At 55.4% G+C, this 20,228-nt stretch overlaps 1 protein-coding gene across 6 annotated transcripts; it reads left to right on the top strand.

The window, feature by feature from the left end:
* The first annotated feature begins 1,057 nt into the window (after positions 1–1,057).
* On the top strand, positions 1,058–17,716 carry URM1 (ubiquitin related modifier 1). Of its 6 annotated transcripts, XR_009519796.1 has the most exons (6): positions 1,058–1,130; positions 5,177–5,247; positions 13,442–13,523; positions 15,025–15,073; positions 16,397–17,143; positions 17,471–17,716. XR_009519796.1 is itself a non-coding variant. In XM_060014060.1 (5 exons), exons 1-5 carry the CDS (start codon positions 1,096–1,098, stop codon positions 17,480–17,482), a joined length of 249 nt encoding a protein of 82 aa, XP_059870043.1. In that variant the 5' UTR covers positions 1,058–1,095; the 3' UTR covers positions 17,483–17,716. The 6 variants fall into 6 exon arrangements, 5 of the variants coding, with proteins under 5 accessions (XP_059870043.1, XP_059870038.1, XP_059870039.1 ...); XM_060014060.1 differs by lacking the exon at positions 16,397–17,143; XM_060014055.1 differs by having other exon boundaries at positions 16,397–17,716.
* Positions 17,717–20,228: the final 2,512 nt, after the last annotated feature.

Below are 20,228 nucleotides of genomic sequence, written 5' to 3'. Positions count from 1 at the left end.
AGATTTTATTTTATTTTATTTTTTATTTATTTTTTTTGGAAGGATATTTTAAAACACAGTTCTAATAATGTCACACACACACACACACACACACACACACACACACACACACACACACGCCCCACCCAAAATCCTTCCAAGGTCTACCGTTGCTTTTAGAATAGAGACTGAAATTCTTACCTGGCTCGCAAGGCATGATTTGGCCCCTGCCCACCTTTCTAGCCTCATCTCTTACCAGGCCCTCTGTTCCCCAATTTCCACCTTCTCTTGGTGTTCCAGCACGTTCTCCCACCCAGTCTTTGCACGGTCTGTTCTCGCTGGAATGCTCCCAGAGGTTTTTCTCCCCTCACATTCACCTGGTTAGCTCTACTCAGGCTTTAGCGCTCAGCCCAAGTCCAGTACAGTCCATTTGCATTTTGAAGCTCTTACAATTCCAGATCATTTTTCAGTTTGAGATTTTACATTTATTAGCATGACTCGTATGTTTATTTGATTAGTTTCCCCCACTAGACTGTGAGTGTCCTAAGGGCTGGAACCTTGCCTATCCCGTTCACCCCCGCATCCATTAGCACCAACCAAAATGCCAGGCACATGGAGGACGTACAATAAATATCTGTTGAATGAGAGCAATCCAAATCGACAGGGCGGTTGGATTGCTAGTCGATGGCTCAGGAGAGAGATTTCTGGGCCGGAAATAAAGACTTGGGGGTCACTTATAATTCAAGACGAGTGGACGGGCTCGTCCAAGCGGTGTGCGGACTGAAGAGAACTGGTAACTAGTGCAAGATAAACTGTAACGTGGCTCACAGTCTCAGCACCAAGATGCCAAAGCTCTCCTCCGCTTAGCTGCGGCTCATGCCAGTCGCTGCCCGCCCTGGTTGTTGGAGCCCCATCCCTAAACTTCACAAAAGGACCAACTCAAACGCCCTCAACCGGGCCCATTATCCTCCAAGCTCAGCTCCCTGCTCCAGGTCTCCCTCCAATAGCTGAGCAGGAGCGTTTCCCTGGCACCGCCTCTTCCGTCCGCAGCAACCGGAAACGAGGCAGTAGCGTCGGAAGTTGAAGAGAGTTTCCTGTGAGCGCGGCTTCCTCAACATGGCAGCGCCCTTGTCAGTGCAGGTGGAGTTCGGGTGAGTCACAGAGCTGGGGCGCCGTGGGGATGGAATGAAGTCGTTGGGCTCGGAACTCCCCTCCCTCTGCCTTGGGGCCTGTCACGACCGAATCGCCGAGGCTCCCGGCGACTTCCTTGAGCTACGGCACCCGCCTCGGAGAGCTTGAGAGGTTCGGTCCGCCTGGGCCACGAGGCCGTATGTCCGGGAATAGAGGCGCACGCCGGGGCGTGGAGGTGCGGTCTGGGCCCTCCTCCGTACCCTGAGCCCTGCTGGACTCAAAAGGCTTGATGGTTAGCGGGCGGCCTCTCTACCTTCGTTGTCAGCCCCGTTTTGGAGCAGGCCCGTGTGTCTGGTATCTGAGTTCCTCGGATCGCGAAGGAGCACCTCCAGCCCCTGATTTCTTTCTTCTGGCAGCAATTTCCGTTTACACGGTTCTTGGAGCCTTGTTTCTCGTGGGGTGTGTGGCCAAGACGAGATTCCTTTCCTCCCTTTCCCAAGATTTGGGGGTGTTGAACAGACCTGAACCCCTTTCAGTACATTCAGTAAACCTGCTACTCACCAGTCATATTACTGAGTGCCTCCTGCAGCTCCTGAGTCAGGGGGCGGTGCGGGGCTAAGTAAGGTAGTAGCACAGTGGAGGAGACTAACCCTGATGACAGTACAGTATGCACAGGATGAAAAGTGCAGGATTGGGGCACACACACCAATAACTGAAGAAACAGAGGAGGGAGGAAGTCTCCTCAAGCCACTATCTTCTACCTCCTACAAACAGAAGGTTTTTCATCTGATTTCGGAGCTGAGAGAAACTGCAGAGGTTAGAAGGCAAAGAAGCTGAGACCCTAGGAGATGGGTGATATAATTTCCAGAGTCCCATGGAAAAGCTGGGACTAGATTTGTCTTTGTGTGTGAAGATAAACAAGACAAGGCTTATGTGAAAGGAAAAGTCCGGGATGGGAATCTAAAACCTCTGCCCGTAGATGCCTTTCCTTCCATTGGATGCCCCCAGTTTCTTTCATGTTTTTCCTTCATTGCATAGCCCATTCACCAGTCATTTATTGAGTGCCTACCATGTGCCAGGCGGTGAGCCAGGCACAGAGGATACAAAGATAAATAGAACTTTGTCCGTGCCCTCCAGCGTTCAGCGTTTCTGGCCCTTGCAAGGGGGTAGTCTCATGAATGTTAACTGCATTTTAATTGATGATATTGTCTGGCCCCACGGGTCCAATTAGAACTATGTTTGTCTGGCCTCCTGACTATATTGCTTTTCTGACCCTTTGCCCAGCTATGCCCACCCCCATAGCCTGGGGGTTCTAGGAGGATCCCTGCCGCTTTGACAGGCCTCAGCAGAGCTGAAGAGGGAGAAGCTGCAGATTGCCAGTGTTAAGGCTTATCTACAGCCGGCTTACCTGTCATGCTCACTGAGTCAGACATGGTGTTTGTTCCTCAGAAATGTCTTCTGTTTGCTAGGTTCTGTGCTGGCAGCAGTGGGGAAGTCATATGAGGAAGATATGGTCTTTGCCCTCCAGAGCTTACAGACTAGCTTGAGCACCCGTTTTCTGGTTTGAGCATCTCTCAGCCTCCCTTACCCCCAAGAGCAGTAGTGAACCCTGGCAAGGCAAGACAGTGTTCCCTTCACCCACCACCCCAGTGTCCCCTGAGAACTGCAGCTTCTTGGGAAGCAAGAATGCCCAATATGTATGCCAAGCCCAGATTCCTTCCCTCTTGGTCTCTGTCTCAATGCATGTTTTTGCCCCGGCCTTTCTTTCATTTCCTACGTCTCTTAGCAGACTTCCCTCATCCTTTATTCTGAACCTAAGTAGGTTTGCAAAGAAGCTGCCTTGCCCATCATTCTCTCCCTTGTGTCCCTCAGTTCCACCCCAATCCTTGGAAGAGTCTGGGTTAGGCCTTTGCCTCTTTCCTCTGAGCAGATATGGTCCCCTCAGCCCCACCAGCTCTGATAGACGCTCTAGAAGACCTCGCCCACCTTTCTCCCTCTTGTCCTTGACCAGTTCTGCCGTCCTCATCTTGCCTCCTGAACAGAGCATTTTCTCAGGTCACAGAGGATGCAGAGTATGTAGTACAGATGTGAGATGCCCTCTTCTTCTCCCTTTTCCTCCTCTTTTAGTCTGGGAGGTATTGGCAAAGGGAGGGAATGCCATTGAAGTCAGAGAAGAAGTGAGGGAAATGGGCATTTTCATTCATTCATCAGATATTTATTGAGTGCCTGCTGTGTACCAGGCCAGCAGGTGGAGGGGAAATAAATACAAATATATAAGGTAAAAAGATGAAGATAAACTAGAAAAAGTGAAGGCCATATTGGGAATGTCTGTACCAGTCACTGGTACCAACAGACACCTCCCACCGAGTACTGGGGAGCAGAGGAAAGACAGCTATCTTAGGTTGTAATGCCTTAATTGCGTTTGAATAGGAAATCCTCTAGAACATAAGAGTCTGGCTTTGGTTCTCTTCTGGGACCAAAACAGGCCCCTCCTGCCTCCCTGAATCACTCTAGAAGCTGGGCATGCACCTTCCTCCCCTCCAGATGTGCTGACAACAAAAATGTCAACCCCTCCCTCGAGGGCTAGTGAACCCAGCAGTGACAGGTCACTCTCTGAGCCAGACTGGTTCTTTATCTGCTTGTGAAGGGAAAAACAGCCCTGGCCTCTGAGCCTGGCACCACCAGGTTTGGCCAATCTGAGTTGTTTGCCTGGATCCCCGTGCTTCCAGTTCCCACTCCTCTGACCCCCAACTCCTGTCGCCCCTTGCCTGTCACCCTCCCCCACCCCAGCTGCTCCATGTGCCAGCCCCCACCCAGGAGAGAACGAGGCTCTTGGAAGGGGATAAATGGACGCTCTGTGCGGGCTTGCAGCTGAAATGGCCCTGTGCACGACCACAGATGGGCCTCCTCTCCCCCTCCACATTTCTGCATCAACAAAGCATGACCTTGTTTGGATGACAGTCGCCCCATGTTTCCCCCATGACAATGCTTGCCTTGCCTTTGCCTCCCAGTGGACTGTCTCAGGACATCTCTGTTCTCTGAAATTGGGGAAGGGTGGTGGGGTGGGAGGCATCACATCCGTCAAAAGTCTGTTAAGGCCTTCTCAGTTAAGATCCATGTGAAGTCTGAGACGGGAATGGAGAGACCCAGGGGGAGGAGCAGTGTGGGGCACTGAAAGAGCCCAAGTGTCTGCATCCTGAGCCCTGGCTTCTGCACTTGGCTTTGAGCATCTCTGCTGTCCCAGTCTTCCCTTGGCCAGGTGCTGGCACACAGAAGTGAACCAGACTGTGCCCTCAAGGGGCTTCCTGACCTTTGGGGGAGTCTTGGTTGTTTCTGCGAGAAACCAGTTAGAATTCAAATCCTAGTTCAGCCACTGCCTGTCTGGCCTTGGACAAGTCATTTCTGGCCCCAGTCTGCTTCTCCACTGGTTGGAGTTAATAATACCCGCCTCCCTCCTGCCTTCCCTGGGATTCCCTGAAGATGAAATGAGAGGAAGAATGTTGTAGCAAATGGAGGGTTATTGCTAAGCCCAGTGGGGTCTCTTACCCTCCAGCACTGTGTTGCGCCCACCAGGCCAGCAGCGGGGGTGGGCATGGGGCACAGGCTGGGAAATTTCAAAGCATCGCCAAGCCAAAGGAAACCTCTAGATACGCAGGGTCTCTAGTGTGCCACGTGGTAGCTTCTCAGCATTTTTGCAGGTGGAAAGACTAAGGCTTCAGAAGATGAAGTCACGTGCCCAGGGCCTCGCCATCAGGTGCAGGTAGAGCCTGGTCTCCATCTTAGGGCCCACAACTCCAAAGCCTGTGCTCTGCCCCTGTGTGCTAAGGCAGAGGAATAAAAACAAGAATCTGCAAATTTGGATACTTAAATATTAATAAAAATTGTTTCTCTCCTACTTTACCACATCAGGAAGCCACATTTGAGACTTGATCACTGGTACCCAGGGTGTTCCTGAACCTTGGGCTCTGCATCTCTTGGGCCTCTGGAGCCACCCTCCTCCTCAGTTTTCAGTCTCTGAGGTGTTTGCAGGAGCTCACCCAGCTCTTTCTCTGGCCCTCCTTTGCAGAGGCGGTGCGGAGCTCCTGTTTGACGGTGTGAAGAAGCATCAGGTCACCTTGCCTGGACAGGAGGAACCCTGTGAGTATGGGCTTTCTGAGCCCCTCTCTGGGGGCCACTGGGCAGGAGCTGCTCCACAGGGTCACTCAGCCCTGTTCAAGTGAGAATGGGTAGAATTTCCCTGGCCAGTGAGGAGGAAGGAAGAGAAATCTCCAAGTTGTCCCCGCATCCTCTCCGCAATCAGCCAGCTTTGTAGGGAGGAGATGGCCTAGCTTAGTCCTTACGAGCACGGGTTCTGTATTCAGACAGACTTGAGTTTGTTTTGGTTTGGTTTTTTTTGGCCGCGCCACGCAGTTTGTGGGATCTCAGTTCCCCAACCAGCGATGGAATGCAGACCATGGCAGTGAAAACCCGGAATCCTAACCACTAGGCCATCAGGGAACTCCCTGGACAGGCTTGAGTTTGAATCCCCTTAGCCCCTTAGGCCAGTCACCTCACTTTTCTGAGCTTTAGTGTTCTTATCTGTGAAGTGGGGATGGTAATCCCTATCTCTCAGGGTTGCTAGAAGGTGTCAGCCAGCTGTACCATGCACTGGACGGCAACAGAGAGATGTCCTCATGAAGGAGGTAACCTTCGTCAAGAGTGGAACAATGCAGACGGGCTTACGTGGTGGGAACAGGATTTGGATGAGAAGAAAAGCATCCAGCCAGAAAGGAGGTTAGAGGAGGGAGGTTGACTAAGGGAGACGGGGGTATTTCCATGTGTTCATTCAAACACCTGTTCACCTTTCTTTAGCGAATGTGCACTGAGCACCTCCCATGCTGCAGACCATGTACCAGGCACTGGGGAGACAGACCCTGCCTTCAGACAGGGGGAGGGAGTGAGGAGTTGATTTCCAGAGGTCCAGCTGGGTAAACAGCAGTGTAACCTAGAGGCAGGGGCTGGACATTGCAACTGCGGAGGTGCTCTGCAGCCCTAGCAGTGGATCCTAGCAAGAGCAGAATGTTCAGGGACGAGAACCCGTCTCACCGAGGGCTGAGATACTTCTGGGAAGAAGATGAATTCAGTTCTATGAGGAGGCAGGGGAATGAGGTTCCTGGAGGTGAGCAGTAGAAAATGGTCAGGTGAGGTTTGACAGGAGTCTTCTGGGGCTGGATGTGCATCTGCCAAGAGTCAGACAGTTACTGCCCAGATTCACTGGCTACCAAGGCTGTTTCTGACCCTCCCTTGGGTTGGAGAGCAATGGCATAGGGCGGGTTTGTGTGCCACATTCAGAGGCCAGGGGACACTCACTAAGGGACAGAGGGCACTGCCCCCTGGAGCTGGGTGTGGGCATTAGGCTGGGGTTAAATGTCAAGACTGTGGGATTGTGTCCCTGGTGGGGGAAGACCCAAGATGATAAAGGCAGTGGTTTCTTAGTTTGACAGATGGCTATGCAGCCTTGGTAGAGAACAAGGGGCTCTCAGAAGCCTCTCAAAGATTCAGCCATAAAGACTTATCTGGAAAGTTATTAAAACATCACAAGTTATTATTTATTTCCCCCTGCTTTTGCTTGGCATGCAAGTCCCCGAGTTTAATCATTCCAGCCCCTTTCATTCATTCATTGGCACCAAGTGCCAGGCATGGAAGTAAGTACTTTATTCTTTCCTGTAACTGGCACACGTGTTTTTGAATGTCTCCTTTGTGCCAGGCACTGTACTAGTTGCTGGGTATTTGGTCGTAAGCAAAACAGATATGGTTCTTGCCCTAATGGAGCTTACAGAGTAATGGAAGTGGAGCCAGGCAGTGAAGAAGTAAACACGCAAACGCGTAACTGAACAAGTGGTCAACACTGGCATGAGGAGAACAAAAGGGTGCTTTGAATGAGACAACAGGGTGGTAAGGGAAGGCCTCTTTACAGAGGTGACCTTGAGGCTAAGTCCTGAGGAACGGAAAGAAGCCTCCCTAATAAATTGGAGGGAGAGTAGAGATGCAGGGGGCCCACTCCAAGTGCAGAGGATGGCACTTGTGAAGCCCCTGGGCAGAAGGCCTTGGGGTGGTCAAGGACCTGAAGGAAGGCCAGTGTTGTAAGGGGCACAGGCTGAGTGTGGCATGGTAGGCAAAGCCGCAGCTGGTTGTACCAATAATTGTCACAAATTCTTAGGTGGTAGCTATCATTATTATTCCCATTTTAAAAAGTGGAAACCCAAACCCAGAGATGTCAAAAGTCTTACCCCAGGTCATGCTGCTATATAAATGGCAGAGCTGGGGTTCAGAAGCAGATGTCAGGGTCGCCGCCGTCCTTGCATGTTACCACTAACCCATTACCTTTTTTTTTTTTTTTTTTTTGTGCTGTACATGGGCCTCTCACTGTTGTGGCCTCTCCCGTGGCGGGGCACAGGCTCCGGACGCGCAGGCTCAGCGGCCATGGCTCACGGGCCCAGCCGCTCTGCGGTATGTGGGATCCTCCCAGACCGGGGCATGAACCAGTGTCCCCTGCATCGGCAGGCGGACTCTCAAGCACTGCGCCACCAGGGAAGCCCCAACCCATTACCATTTATCCCAAGAGGTTCCCTGAATCACATAACATCTCAAACGTGCAGTGTATTTTCCAGTTTTTACACTTTCTTTCATGCCTCCAACAGCTACTTATTTCAATTTTCATAATGAGCCCAGTATATATTACCTATCGACAAGGAAACCAAACCTCACAGAGAGAGAGAAAGAGAGTGACCTGTCCAGAGTTACTCAAGTAGGGAGGCTGGGCTGAGACCCAGGTTTTGGATCCCCCGTCTACTGCTTAGGGGGCAGGTGGGGGCCTATCCTTCCCACTCTGGAATAAAGAAAGGGAAGCAAGAGCGGCAAGCGGAAATGGCCCATGTGCTCAGTTTTGGACCCTTGGCTGTGGATCTCTACCTCTGGCTTCCATGTTTGCCCTTCTGTGCCCAGAGGTGTAAGTCACATCACAGCCGCAGAGCTGGTTGGCAGCTACCAGGCCTCACCCTGGCACACGGAACCCAACAGGAGGGCAGGGGCCTGGTGCCACTGGGAAAGTAACACTCTTTCCCCCAAGCCCGTGCCCAGATCTGCCATCTGGCAGCCTTCCCAGCCCAGGGGCTGCCACTTGGCCAAGCAGGTCTTGGAGACTCCAGCAGAGAAAATAGCAGCCATAAGATCATGGATTGTGACAAGGCTCACAAACAAGGAGACTAAACAGGGCCCTGGGTCCTGGGCCAGGGGAGAGCTTCCAACCCAGCCAACTTGGGAGAAGAGGCTGGGCAAGGCCAAAGTGGGTGAGATCGCAAGAGAGGAGCCCTGGCAGCGCGTGATGGCAAATTAGTTATTTCTGCAGGCCTCTTTTTTTCCACCTGTAAAATGGGAAGTTGGGCTGGATTTAGTCTGGAGTGAGCTGGTTATCTGTTTGACATCTGCAGTTGGAAAAGTTGCTTCCAGTTCTAAGTATATGGTTCTGGGAAACAGGGTGCACTGATCCAATGAGCAGTTGTGTGTGCAGGGGAAAGGGGGGTGGGTCCTTAACCGCCACCTCCATGGAATAGGCCTTGAGTGGCCAGGGTTGGGAGGCACCCACCAGCTTTGGGCACTGGCCACCGAGAGCTGGCTTTTGTGCCTCAAGGATCCCTTCAACACAAGGCTCGCAGCCCATGGTTGGTCAGTGGCCTGAAGCAAACCCAAAACCTCGGCCGTCCCAGTGTGGGCATTACCTGCCTTGGCCCCCAGGAAGAGACTCGTCTGCCTCACCTTTCCCTGCCTCTCTGCCCTGCCATTGTATTAAAGGGGGGCTGGCGCGGGAGGCAGGGTCGGCTAGGGAGCTCCCAGGCGCTTTAAACTGCTTAGCATGCATTTCACAGCCTCTCTGGGGCCAGCTGTTCCTTTCTCTGCTCTGGGGCCTGTTTGCTGATCCCCTCCCCACCACCCTCCTCTCCCCCCAACCACTCTCAGTCCCTGTGCAAAATTGCTTTTGAAAAGATCCACTTTCTGCTTAATTAAACAATGAGGAGCGTCCCCACGCACATCTGTAAACCTCCTTCTGAGGCCAGTTTAGCCCACAAACTGCTCCATTCTTACCCCCATTCACTTGTAAATGGACCCTCTGATGTTCCCTCTACCCTCTCTTGTCTTTTACTCCCCCCATCCCAGCTCTTTCTTCTCCCCTTTCAACTAAGGCCTGGGGTGGGCTCCCAGAAGAGCCCTGTCCTGGAGCCTGGTGGACTTGGTGGGGACAGGAGCGGCTTAACCTGTGGAAGAGAAGACGTAGGGGATCCGTCTCTCCCAAGTCTGCATGGTGTGGGGAAGCGGAGCCACATTTGTTGGCGTGGTCCCCAGGACTAGCCAGGCTCGGTGGGTGGGAGGGACAGGAAGCCAGATTTCTGGTTGGGAGAAAAGCTCTCCCCGGAGGCCTTCAAGAAGAGGCTGGATGAGGGTCCACCGCAGCCGGGATGCAATATCGGATGAGACCAGAGAGCTAGGACACCACGGGGGCCCTGCCACAGTGGGTGGCTATTGTCCCCAGACAAGGACAAATCCACTGGGGCACAGGATTCTGGTGGGACCCTTTGTAGGTGCTAAGAGGGGCATGTGTGGTACCCCTTTCCCAGCAGCCTTTAGGAGAAGGTTCTGGCAGCCCACAGGATAAGCAATCCTGAGTCACTGTGGGCAAATGTGCATTTGTCTGGTCTGTTTGACACTGCTGGGCCTGCTGCTGGCATTAGGAGTTTGGATTATTATCCCCATTTGTTAGAGGATAACCCTGAGACTTAGGTCAAGTGATATCCCACCCAGGGCCATCTAGTGCACTGCCCAGGGCCTTCCGGCTCCAGAACCCGAGCTCTTAACCCCTCTGCCATGGGAGCAGTAGCTCCCATCACTTGCTCTTCCCCCAGTAGGCAGGCCAGGTCCCAAGGCTTCCTGCACTGGAAACCTTACACTGGGGTGCTCATCTCCCTGCCCTGGGCTGCCTGCCCTCAGAGTGTGATTCCTTCCACCTGGGTTGTCCAGGGAGCATCTTAGGAGTTTAAAAATCTAAAGTGGAGGCAAGGCCGGTGCTTGGGGCCCCCTCGCCACTCTCCCAATGCCCCCATTCTCTCATTCCCTCTCCAGGTCTGATAGAAAGGTAGTGGATCCCACAGAAAACCCCAGCCAGTCCCAGCAGTGTCTGTTCAATAGTTCACTGTACCGCACCCTCCAGAGCTTCCTAAGCGTGTCCTCGAGGTGCCAGGCCCCTGGGCAGAGCATGTGGAAGCTCAGGGCAGCAAGAGAGATTAGAGGGTACAGTTCTTCCTCTGGCTCGTAGAAGAATTACAGCATCGCTATGCCAGGCACAGTGCCAAGAGCTCTATGTGGACCATCTTATTTGAGCCTCACAACAACACTATGAGGCATTCTTACAGTTCCCAATTGACAAAGAAGGAAGCTCAAGAGAATTCCTTGCCCAAGGTCATATAACTAGGAAGTGATGGAGTCGAACTCAGACCCAGGGCCGAGTCCCATTCTTAACCAGTCCTCCTCTCCCGCTCCGCCCACAGTTGTCCGTGTGCTCAGTAAACATCTCAGGGGCGTTTTGTGTGAGAGATTCCCTGCTGCATGCTGGGGCTCACACTCAGGAAATACCCCTGGGGCTCCCGAGGAGGGAGAGGCCTCTTCCCAAGCAGCCCCTTCTCAAGGCCCACACATGCCCTGCATAGTCCAGCCCTTGCTAGCTCTCTGGCCTTGTCTCAGGCTGATCTTCTGGCCTTCTCTGTTCTATTACCTTGAACCTGCCAACTCCAACCTGCCTCAGGTCTTCCCATATGTTCTTCCTTCTGTCTGGCACACTCCCGCATCCCACTCTTCTCATCCTTCAGGCCTCAGCTTCAGTGTTAATATCCTCAGGGGAGCCCTTCCTGATCCCACACAAAGGAGAGGGCATTTGTCACGACTAATTAAGTAATGTCTGTCTCCCCTGCTGGCCTCTTAGCTCCATGAGGGTAGGCTCTGTGTCCGCCTTACTCTCCGCCGTCTCCCTGGCACCTGGCACGTAGTAGCTGCTCAGTAAATATTTGTCTTGTGAGTAATTTCATGGGATCCCATGAGGTAAGCCACCATCGGTAGCAATGGGAAGGCAGGAGGACACAGAGGGGGAAGGTGCAAGTGAGATTCCCCAGAGCCATCCCGGAGCCACCAGCCCCTGACTCTGCTTAACCCTTCCTCCTCCCCTGGGCGCCTTTGGAAGCTGACCATCTGGCTTGGAGGCTATTTGCATATTGTCTGGGCCTCGGCAAGCCTAGCACGATGTCCCTGGGGGTGTGTTTCAGGCTAGGCGGAGTGGCCCTTGCAGCCTGCGAAGGGAGTCGGGAGTTCCACCTCTCCCCACCCCCAAATCCAGGCATGGGGGAACAATACGGGTGGTGATGCGGTGGCCTCACCATGGTAACAGGCTATCAAGAATGTGGGCAGGCCTGGGGGGCGCAGAGGAGGGAGGGAATGACCTCAGCAAAGAGAAGCATCATGATAAATGAGCCAGCACCCACAGCAGACTCCCCCCAAGCCCACCCCTTGGGGCCTCCACGATGGTGCCATCACTTGGATGACCCCGACATGACCATTAGTCCTCCCCACCATCCCCAGCCTACGAGAGTGGAGCAGAAATCCCCTCTCGGAGGGAGCCAGGGCTGCCACCCAACTGGGTCCTGGTTCTGAACAGGCCAGTGGGGGCTGTGGAGGTGCAGCTGGTGGCCCTCAGGCCAGGCACTGCCCAGTCCCTCAGTGCCTCTGCGCACACAGGCACAACCCCGCCTGCCGGGGCTGGTTGATGGATGTGTCAGGCCCCAGCGGCTCTATCGAGCGGCCACAAGATGTATGGGCTGGCGGCCCACCAGACAGTGCCAAGATGGAGGCCAAGGGGAAACCTCTGAAACCCAGGCCTCTGGGAGGAACCCAGCCAGGAGTCTAAATGGACTGCAGCTAGTTGGAGGCAACACTCCCTGTCCCCTGCCCACTCCAGGGACCGTGAAGACTCCCATCTGCTTTGTTTAAAAATAGGAGTTAAAATTGAAAGGCGCAGTCTCAGTCTGTGGACACTTTGCCCATGGCCCTGTGCTCTACTGGCGTACGATCCAAGGAAGCTGGCACAGAGCAGAGTGAACCAGTCCATCCAGGGTGCAGCCTGCCTGAGTGCCATAAAACCCTGCCCAAGGCTGGTGCTGTGTGTGACACGCGCTGGGCCTCTCCTTAATTGGCAGCCTTTCCCTCGCCTGCGTGCCAGGAGTCCACCTCCAGTTAGGGAAACCAAGGCACTGCTTGGACCCTTCTCCAGCTTAGTCCCTGAGCTTTGTCTCAGGCACGGACCTAGGACAGAGACCCCTCTGAGACGTTGACTCGGGATGGGGATGGCTAACCTCCAGCCCTCTGCTGGCTTCTCAGAGACTAGCTGTCATCTCAGCTAGTCTCTGAGAAGGCTACTCTTGCAGCCTCAGGGATGCTCTGTTTGAGCCGTAGATCGTTGAGAGCCATAGCCTTCGAGGAGATGATAGAGCCAGGTTTCAGTGTGCTGTGGCCTGGGACCTGGCTCCCAGAGAAGGAGAGAAGGCCTGGGAGACAGGGGGCTCTGAGCCTCCAGGTGACGTACCGAGCTTGGTGGCTGTCCCAGAACCACAGGCAGATCGCAGTGTCCAGCTGAGCAGGAGAGGCCCTTTCGACCCTGAACCTCTCGCCTCTTCAGGGTGGCCGCCCCTGGCCTGGAGGGCTCTGTGAAGGGGGAGTAGAGGGGCAGTGATTTGTCAGCGTCTCCGGCTGGTGAAGGATCCTTCTCTCCTTCTGTCAGAGGAAATTAAATGATGTTATCGGCTCAGCAATTGTTTTTCTTCCCTGACAAAGGGAAATATATGCAGACCTTCCAAGAGCAAAGCCGAATGCTCCCCATCTGGGACTGGCTGGGGAGATAAAGGTGGAGGGGCTCTCCCAGAAGCCTACCCATGGCGGTTTCAGACCATCTTCAAGGGCTAGTGGGTGGAGGTCTGTCTCTCAACCCTTTCAGACGTGACCATTCCTCTTGCTGTCTGCCTTGCATCCCCATTGCCTCTTCTTCAAGCTTTCAGCAGTGCCAGATGCCACTTTTCTCTGAAGACCTCTCCAGGTCCATTTCCTCACCTTGGGAATCCACTAGTTCAGGGGCCATGACAGCCCGGTCTAAAAGAGGCCCTCTCAGCCCCATATTCACTTCCTCCTGGTCCAGGCAAGGCCCTGAGGACCAGGAATCATTTGGATTTGACATTAGTTTGTTTTGTGCCTTCTTCTCCAGGGGACATCCGGAACCTCCTTGTCTGGATCAAGAAGAACTTGCTAAAAGAGCGGCCGGAGTTGTTCATCCGGGGAGACAGCGTGTGAGTCCCTTTCTCCCTTCTCTGAGGAGGGCAGGTGAAGGGAAGGAGGTTTGAGCCCCTGTCCTTGGTTCAAGCACAACCTTCTCTGGGTCCTGTTCTCCCTTTATCCTCCTCTTAGCCCTCCAAGGAAAAGGCTGCCTCTGTCCAGCTCTGTTGAAGTTTATTTTCAGTTTTCTTGTTACCACATTGGACTGTTGGGGATTTTTTTCAAAACCTGGGTCAGGAGACTGGTAAATTTATCAAAAAACTTAGATTCCACCTTCTGCTTGCCACAAACTTGCTGTGGAACCTTGGGCAAGTTACTTCACTTCTCTGGGCCTCAGCTACTTTCTCCATACAGACATTACTGAGGAAAAGATGCTACCCAAGGTCTCTCTCATCGCTTGACAACCTAGGACAGTGTTCTCCCATGGAACTTTCTGTGATGATAGAAATGTTCTCTATCTGTGCTGTCCAGTACGGTAGCTGCTAGGCACATGAGGATATTGAACCCTTGAAATGTGGCCAGTGTGACTGAGGAACTAAGTGTTCAGTGTTACTTAAATGGAATTTAAATTTAAATGTGGCTCGTAAATACCGGGCTGGACAGTGCAGGTCCAGGATTACGGGGAGTCACTGCATGTGTGTGCACACATGCTCGCTGGGGACACCCCTAGCCCAGCCCAAAGCTTCTGTATCTGTCCCAGGCCCAGCTTAGCCTCCTAGGAAAAGATCCAGATTCCATGTGCCATGAACTCACTATACTCCTACAACAAGGCCAGCCTGATATGTCACAGAAGTGGCCAGGGCATTTGTGGGACTTGTTCATCTGCCTCGAAGCAGAGGTTCACCAGTAGGCCCTGGGGGCTAGGGCTGCCATCCAGCCTGTGGCTCAGGTCATGGTCCAACAGTCGTGGAGGTCACCCCCGAGGACAGCAATGCTCTTTGGGTCATTGCCAGCAGGAACTAGGCTAAGGTACCTGTCCGAATATCGGCCTGCCCTGCCTTACTCCAGGCAGGGCTGCTCTCAGGCCTTCAGGGGCTTGGGGCCACTGGCAGGTTTCCCTGATTCAGAAAAGCCAAGGTAGCCTCCTCTCCAGGACGCGCATGCGGGAGGCCTAGGACAGTGAGGTTAGACCCCTGGAAAGATAGGCTGCTACCAGTGGTTCCCATGCTAGACCCTGGCAAGCAAGCACCTCACACGCATCATCCCACTTCATCCTCCCGCAGAGCTCGTGAGGAAGGCACTGTGATTTACCCTGTTTTCAGATGAAGAAACTGATGCTCATGGCAACAAAATGACCTGCCTGAGGTCTGGGAGGTGGCAGGGGAATTTGCACCTGTGTTGCATCTGGCCCTCAGACTTTCCTATCGCCTCCACTCCCTGGGAGAACTTTAATGGGGACCCTCGAGAGAAAAGGCTCCCACCACACTCCTGCGGCCCAAATGTCTAAGCCTCTGCCCCTGCCCCAGCCAGCTCCCGCCCTTCACGCCCTGCTACTCACCACCATCTTTCCCACAGGCGGCCAGGGATTCTGGTGCTGATTAACGATGCCGACTGGGAACTGCTGGTCAGTACCTCGGGGGACAGCCCTCCCTCAACCACTCCCCTCACTGCTTTGGTAGGAAAGCCTTGGGCCTCTCCTGAGACGCAAATAGGGTGTCTGCGTAATCCTCTGTCCCGATCTGGCCTCCAGACTGAGGCTGCTTGAGTCTCCCACCCCAAGTGAGGAAGGAATGGGTAGCTGGGGGAAGTGATGAGCTCTCCTCCACCCTGGAGATTTGCTAGTAGTTAATGTATAGGGTACCCGTTTTTTTCTGGTAGATCCTATCTTTTTCTCCCAGAGCAGCCAGGCTCCCCCTCTTTCCCTCTCAACACCTGGGGAGAAACTGGAAAAGTGCCCTTGACGGTCTTCTTATTTCTCTTCTGGACCAGGGTGAGCTGGACTACCAGCTTCAGGACCAGGACAGCATCCTCTTCATATCCACGCTGCACGGCGGCTAAGGGCCCTTCTCTGTGCCTGGGCCCCCTTGGGGTGGGGAGAACAGAACAATCAGACATCCCCTTGGGCCCTGCTTCCAGATCTCCCTGTCTCCCTTGGCTGCTTTCTTCCCTACTCTGTCCCCTGAGCTCCCTCCAGGCAGGGAAAAGAGGCCAGGTGCTAAAAATGAGCCTTTCTCAGGCACGTGAGCAGGGGAAGGCAGGCAGGCGGGCAGGCGCCCGAGCCCGGCACTCCCTCTCCCAGCAGCTGAGGTGGGGGAGGGTGCCCCTCAGTTTGTCAGGAGTGGAGGGGTCTGTGCGGCCAGGTGACCCGGCAGCTCTCTACTCCTGTGTCTCAGTCTAAACACTGAGTGGCCGCTGACGAGGCATTCCAGCTCCTGGGCCGTGGTGCCTTCCTGGGGGAAGATGAATGAACCTGAATAGCTGATGGCAGGCCCCTCCCTTCTCAAAGATTGGAGGGGTCTCCGCCTCAGTTTCCCCATCTGGACAGCAGAGGGCTCTGCCTGTCCCCCACTGATATCGTTGTGGAGCCCCAGCTGGGGTCCCCTATTCAGTGCTGCCCCCCCCCACAGCAGCTGCTCTTCCAGCCGCACCCTTCCTCCTGCTCCCCCACCCACAGTGCTTGACCCTGGCTGGCCTCCCCCCACACAGGCCACCAGATGGGCTCCTGAGACGCTCCTCCCGGCAAGAGGCTGCCAGTGTGCAGCTCATTCTGCTGAGCGGGGAGAGAAGGAGGGTGTCGGCTAAACCTTGGACTGGCAGATAGAGGCTTGGGGGGGGGTCAATGTGCCTCAGTTTCCTCCCCAACAACAACTGAATTTTTATAGTATCTGAAAACTGCGGAGATACTTGATGGCACAAATGTACACTTGATCTCTCTCTCCTCCTGCAGGAAGCAGGATGGGGGCAGGCAGCACCTGGTAGGCAGGATGGTTCACCCCTCCTCCCTCCATTCCTTCTGGAAGTCTTGGGGCCTCAGTGCCTGCAACAGCTGGCCTTGGGCAAATAAAAGACTAGGTTGTTTACTGGCCTTGCCTGGAACTTCGTCCTTAGAAACCGGTGGCACCCCACATTTCCCCCAGCCGTGGTCTCTGGTCCAACCTCTGTCTTCAGCCTAGGGCTTTCAGAACTTCCCTTCACCCGAGAAGAGAGCAGGGGTTGCAAGCCAGACTATCCAGACTCCGAGAAAGGGTGATAGGACGGGCCATCTGGAGAAGGGGTGGCAGAGCCAGTCTGTGCTGACCAGCCTGCGTCCCGAGATACTTCCCTACCCGTCTGTCCGAGGCCAGGCTTTGTCCCACCAGCTGCAGCCAGCGGCCTCAGGACGGAGGAGGCATAGATAAGACTGCAGAGCCCCACTTCCCATGACCTGGAGGAAAAGCTTTGTTTGCTGGAGGGAGACCTCAAAAAAAAAAAAAAAAAAAATTAGGGCATTAACATCATCCCGCCCCCAAACTTTGCTTTCCATTAAATGTTAATAATTTAAGGTGGAATTTCTCACTCTGGAGACGAAAGTGCCAAATGGTTGTCCTAACAGTGTTGGCGGTGGTGTGTGCACATCATTCTCAAGGCTTTGTGGGCAGACGACCCCGGGCTGGTGAGCTGCTCTCCAGCACTGCTGCAGGTGGAGGCCCCCTGGGTATGTGTGTGTGTGTGGGAGTGGCCATGTTGAGGTTACGCTGCAGGTGCTGTCTAGGGAGAGGCTGTATAATCAGCCCGCACTAGGTGCTGAGGTCGGGGTCTGCATGTTAGGGAACAGGGTAAGGGACAGCCTCACTTGAAGGATCCACCTGTCCCGGTTCTTGTAACCTGGAAGTGCCTTCCTGCCTCCAGCCCCGCTGAGCTTCGGAGTGCCCCTGGATCCACCCCCGCAGGATTCCAAGTCCTGGGAACTGGGCGAGAGGAATCCTTTCCTGCCTGCACTGGGGAGAGGAGGGGTGAAAACGGGATATCCCTTCCTCCACAGCGTGCCAGTTAATGCTGAGGAGCAGGGCAGGAGGACGTGCTGGGGAAGCCAGGTTCTCCACCGAAACGAGGGATGCCAGCATCACGGCTGAAATTGGCCAGGGCCACACTCCAAGCATTTTGGGTCATTTTCAGCTTGGGCGTGAAAGGGGTCAGGGATAGATGACCTGGGCTCAGACCCGGTGACACCCAACTGCCCCCCCACCCCGCAACTCCTGAACCCACTTTTGAGGAAATAAATAAATAAGCCCCACTATCTCCAAAAATTTGTCTTTAATGAAAAGAATTCGTTTGTCCAAGTTCTATTTCCAAAGCCGAGGCGATTGCCCCGCTGGGGCAATGAGCGCATCATTCCCGACGCTTCTCCCACTCCAGCCGCGGCTGGAGGAGACTCAGCCCATGGGTCGGTCTGGAGGGGCTGACGGGAGGGGTCGGTTTATTTGGGATTTAGGGGTCGGTTTAGGCTTGCTTAGGGGATACTGGTGGGGGAGGATGGGTTAGAATCAATTCAAAACGAGTTAGCAAGCGCAGTCCGCCGGCATCTTCTTTCGTCCCGGACTTTCTGCGGCTCGGGCCGAGGGCGAGCTCCCCGGACCACATTTGGGCCGCGCCGCGGCGTGCCAGCTTCGTTCCCGGCCGAAATTTGAAAAAGGGAAAAACGACGCTATCGCTTGGAGGACCCCGCCAGCCAGGACTGGTCACCCGCAGAGGAGGAGGAGAACGAGGACGACGACGAGGGGAGGAGGATGGCGGCGCTGGTGACAGGGACCGGTGTCCCTCCTTCGCGCGCCTGGCCAGGGCCGCGATCCTCGCGCTGGGTCCAGCCAGCCGCCACCCCGAGGAGTCTCGCCCGCGTTGAGCTCGGTCCCTGCGGCTCCCGCCCCTGTCGTGACCGGAGCTCAGCCACAGATGTCCAGCCACAATTCTCGGTTGGCCGCAGACTCGTACAAGAATTGCGTTTGGACAATCAGTGGCGAAGCCCCTGAGTTCAGGGCCCCGGTCTCCTGCGGGGTTCCGCCTCGCTCCTTAAAAGCGCCGGACCAGATCTCCGGAGATTCGCGGACCTCGCAGATGCTCGGCAGTCGCGGCCCATCCCGCGGTAAGGCGGACGAGCAAGCACGCGGATCCCGACCCTGCGTGGGGATCCCGGTCGCTCCTGGCGCGTGTCTCCTTCGATCGCGGCCCGGGGTCCCTAGAGTAGCCCGCGTTGGGTCTCTACGCCGCCCCAGGTCGGGGGACTCTCTGTCAGTCCCGGGGAACCCCCGACTCCCCTCTCCCCGCCCCCAGCCTGGGCTCCCCGGGTTCGCCGGGAATCCGGAAAACAGGGACCCGAGGCCGGGTCGCGTTTCCGAACCCGGGGTCCGGGCTGCTGGACTCGTGGGTCTCCCGCCCCCGCCCAGCCCCGCGCACGCACCGGCTCGGGCGCTCTCCGCTTCCCTGTGGCTGAGTCGCGGCCGGGGCGCCGGCGGTAGCAGTGGCGGCAGTGGCTGGGACGGCGGGGAGCGCTGGAATGCGCCGCCGGGTCACCTGCAGCGCCCGGGGAGCCGGGCTGGGAGCCGGCGAGCTGGCGAGGCGCAGGGCTGAGCCCGAGCGGGCGCCTCTGGCGGCTCGGGGCCGGGGCGGGCTTTTAGTGGGCCGCTCCAACAATACGGGCCTGGCGCGGAGAAAGGGGCTCGGCTGCAATTGGTACTGGATTTGAATAACGCCACGGGGCCATCAATGGTCATTGTGTCGGCGGGTAATGAATCTCCGCTGTCTCTCGGGCTGGCCAGGCAGCTGCAACCTGCGCTCAGGCAGCTCTTAAAGACATAGCGTGCCCCTCCCCGGGGGCCGCCCCCCCTGCACCGGCCGGACCCCTCGCCCTCCCACCCCCACCCAGCATCCTAGACTCCCAGTGTCCCGCCAGCTCCTTCGCCTGAACCCTTTGCACATCGCCCCCTCCCTCCTCTTGGGCCAGGCACCCGCATCTCGGCCCTGCAGTCCCATGGACCCAACTTAGGCCCCTGGCCTTGGTTGAGCTCCCCAGGAGAGCCCAGGGGACTCCAGAATCTTTTAAGGCTCAACTCTGGCCTTCCATCTGCATCTAAACCTGAGGCCTCTGGAGCCTTCCTGCCTTAAGCTCCTGCCCCAGGGGCTTCTAGCTGGAGGGTGAGGGGGACCGGTCTAGAGGTCAGAGGGTCACCCCCTTAAAAGGCTGTGCTGCAGGGTAAGGGAGGAGGGGATGCAGTCCCAACCCCCAGGCTGAAGATGCCATCTCGAGAGACTGCACTCCCATTAGGGATCTGGAGACTGCCCTCTCTGCGGCCAAGGACAAGGGCTTATTCTCAGGATACCTCCTGCAGGCTCCTGGATGCCTCAGCTCTAGCAGGGTTGTGGGGATGGGGGTGGGGGAGCAGGAGGGTGTGAGAGGAGCATGGAATCTGTTAATTCTTGTCATTGTCTCTTCCACTGGACAGCCACACTGGTCCAGGAGGGCAGGGGCTCTGTCTAGGTCTGGTATGCCCCCACCCCACCCCAGCCCACCCCAGCCCACCCCAGCCGGGTCTGGCACAAAGAAGGTTCTCAGTCTACTGGGAGATACAGACCCAATTCCTCACCTGCAGAGCTCACTCAGCCTATCTTTCCCAATGAATCTCACACCCTGGAGGGGACTTTGTGGCCGTTCTTCCCATGCATTCTGCTCTCCATTTACCCCAGGGTTCCCCAGGCACCCCAAGCATCCCTGCCCATGCCCTGAAATCCTCTCCTCTCCCCACAGT

Source organism: Delphinus delphis, chromosome 6, assembly GCF_949987515.2.
Source record: "Delphinus delphis chromosome 6, mDelDel1.2, whole genome shotgun sequence".
NCBI classification, from domain to species: Eukaryota; Metazoa; Chordata; class Mammalia; order Artiodactyla; family Delphinidae; genus Delphinus; species Delphinus delphis.
This window is presented reverse-complemented; position numbering and strand designations above follow the sequence as displayed.

Coding starts and splice junctions, on each gene's coding strand:
- URM1 (XM_060014055.1), top strand. CDS start 1,096: ATGGCAGCGCCCTTGTCAGTGCAGGTGGAGTTCGG. Junction 5,248..13,441: donor GCCTGGACAGGAGGAACCCT/GTGAGTATGGGC, acceptor CTTCTTCTCCAG/GGGACATCCGGAACCTCCTT. Junction 13,524..15,024: donor TTCATCCGGGGAGACAGCGT/GTGAGTCCCTTT, acceptor TCTTTCCCACAG/GCGGCCAGGGATTCTGGTGC.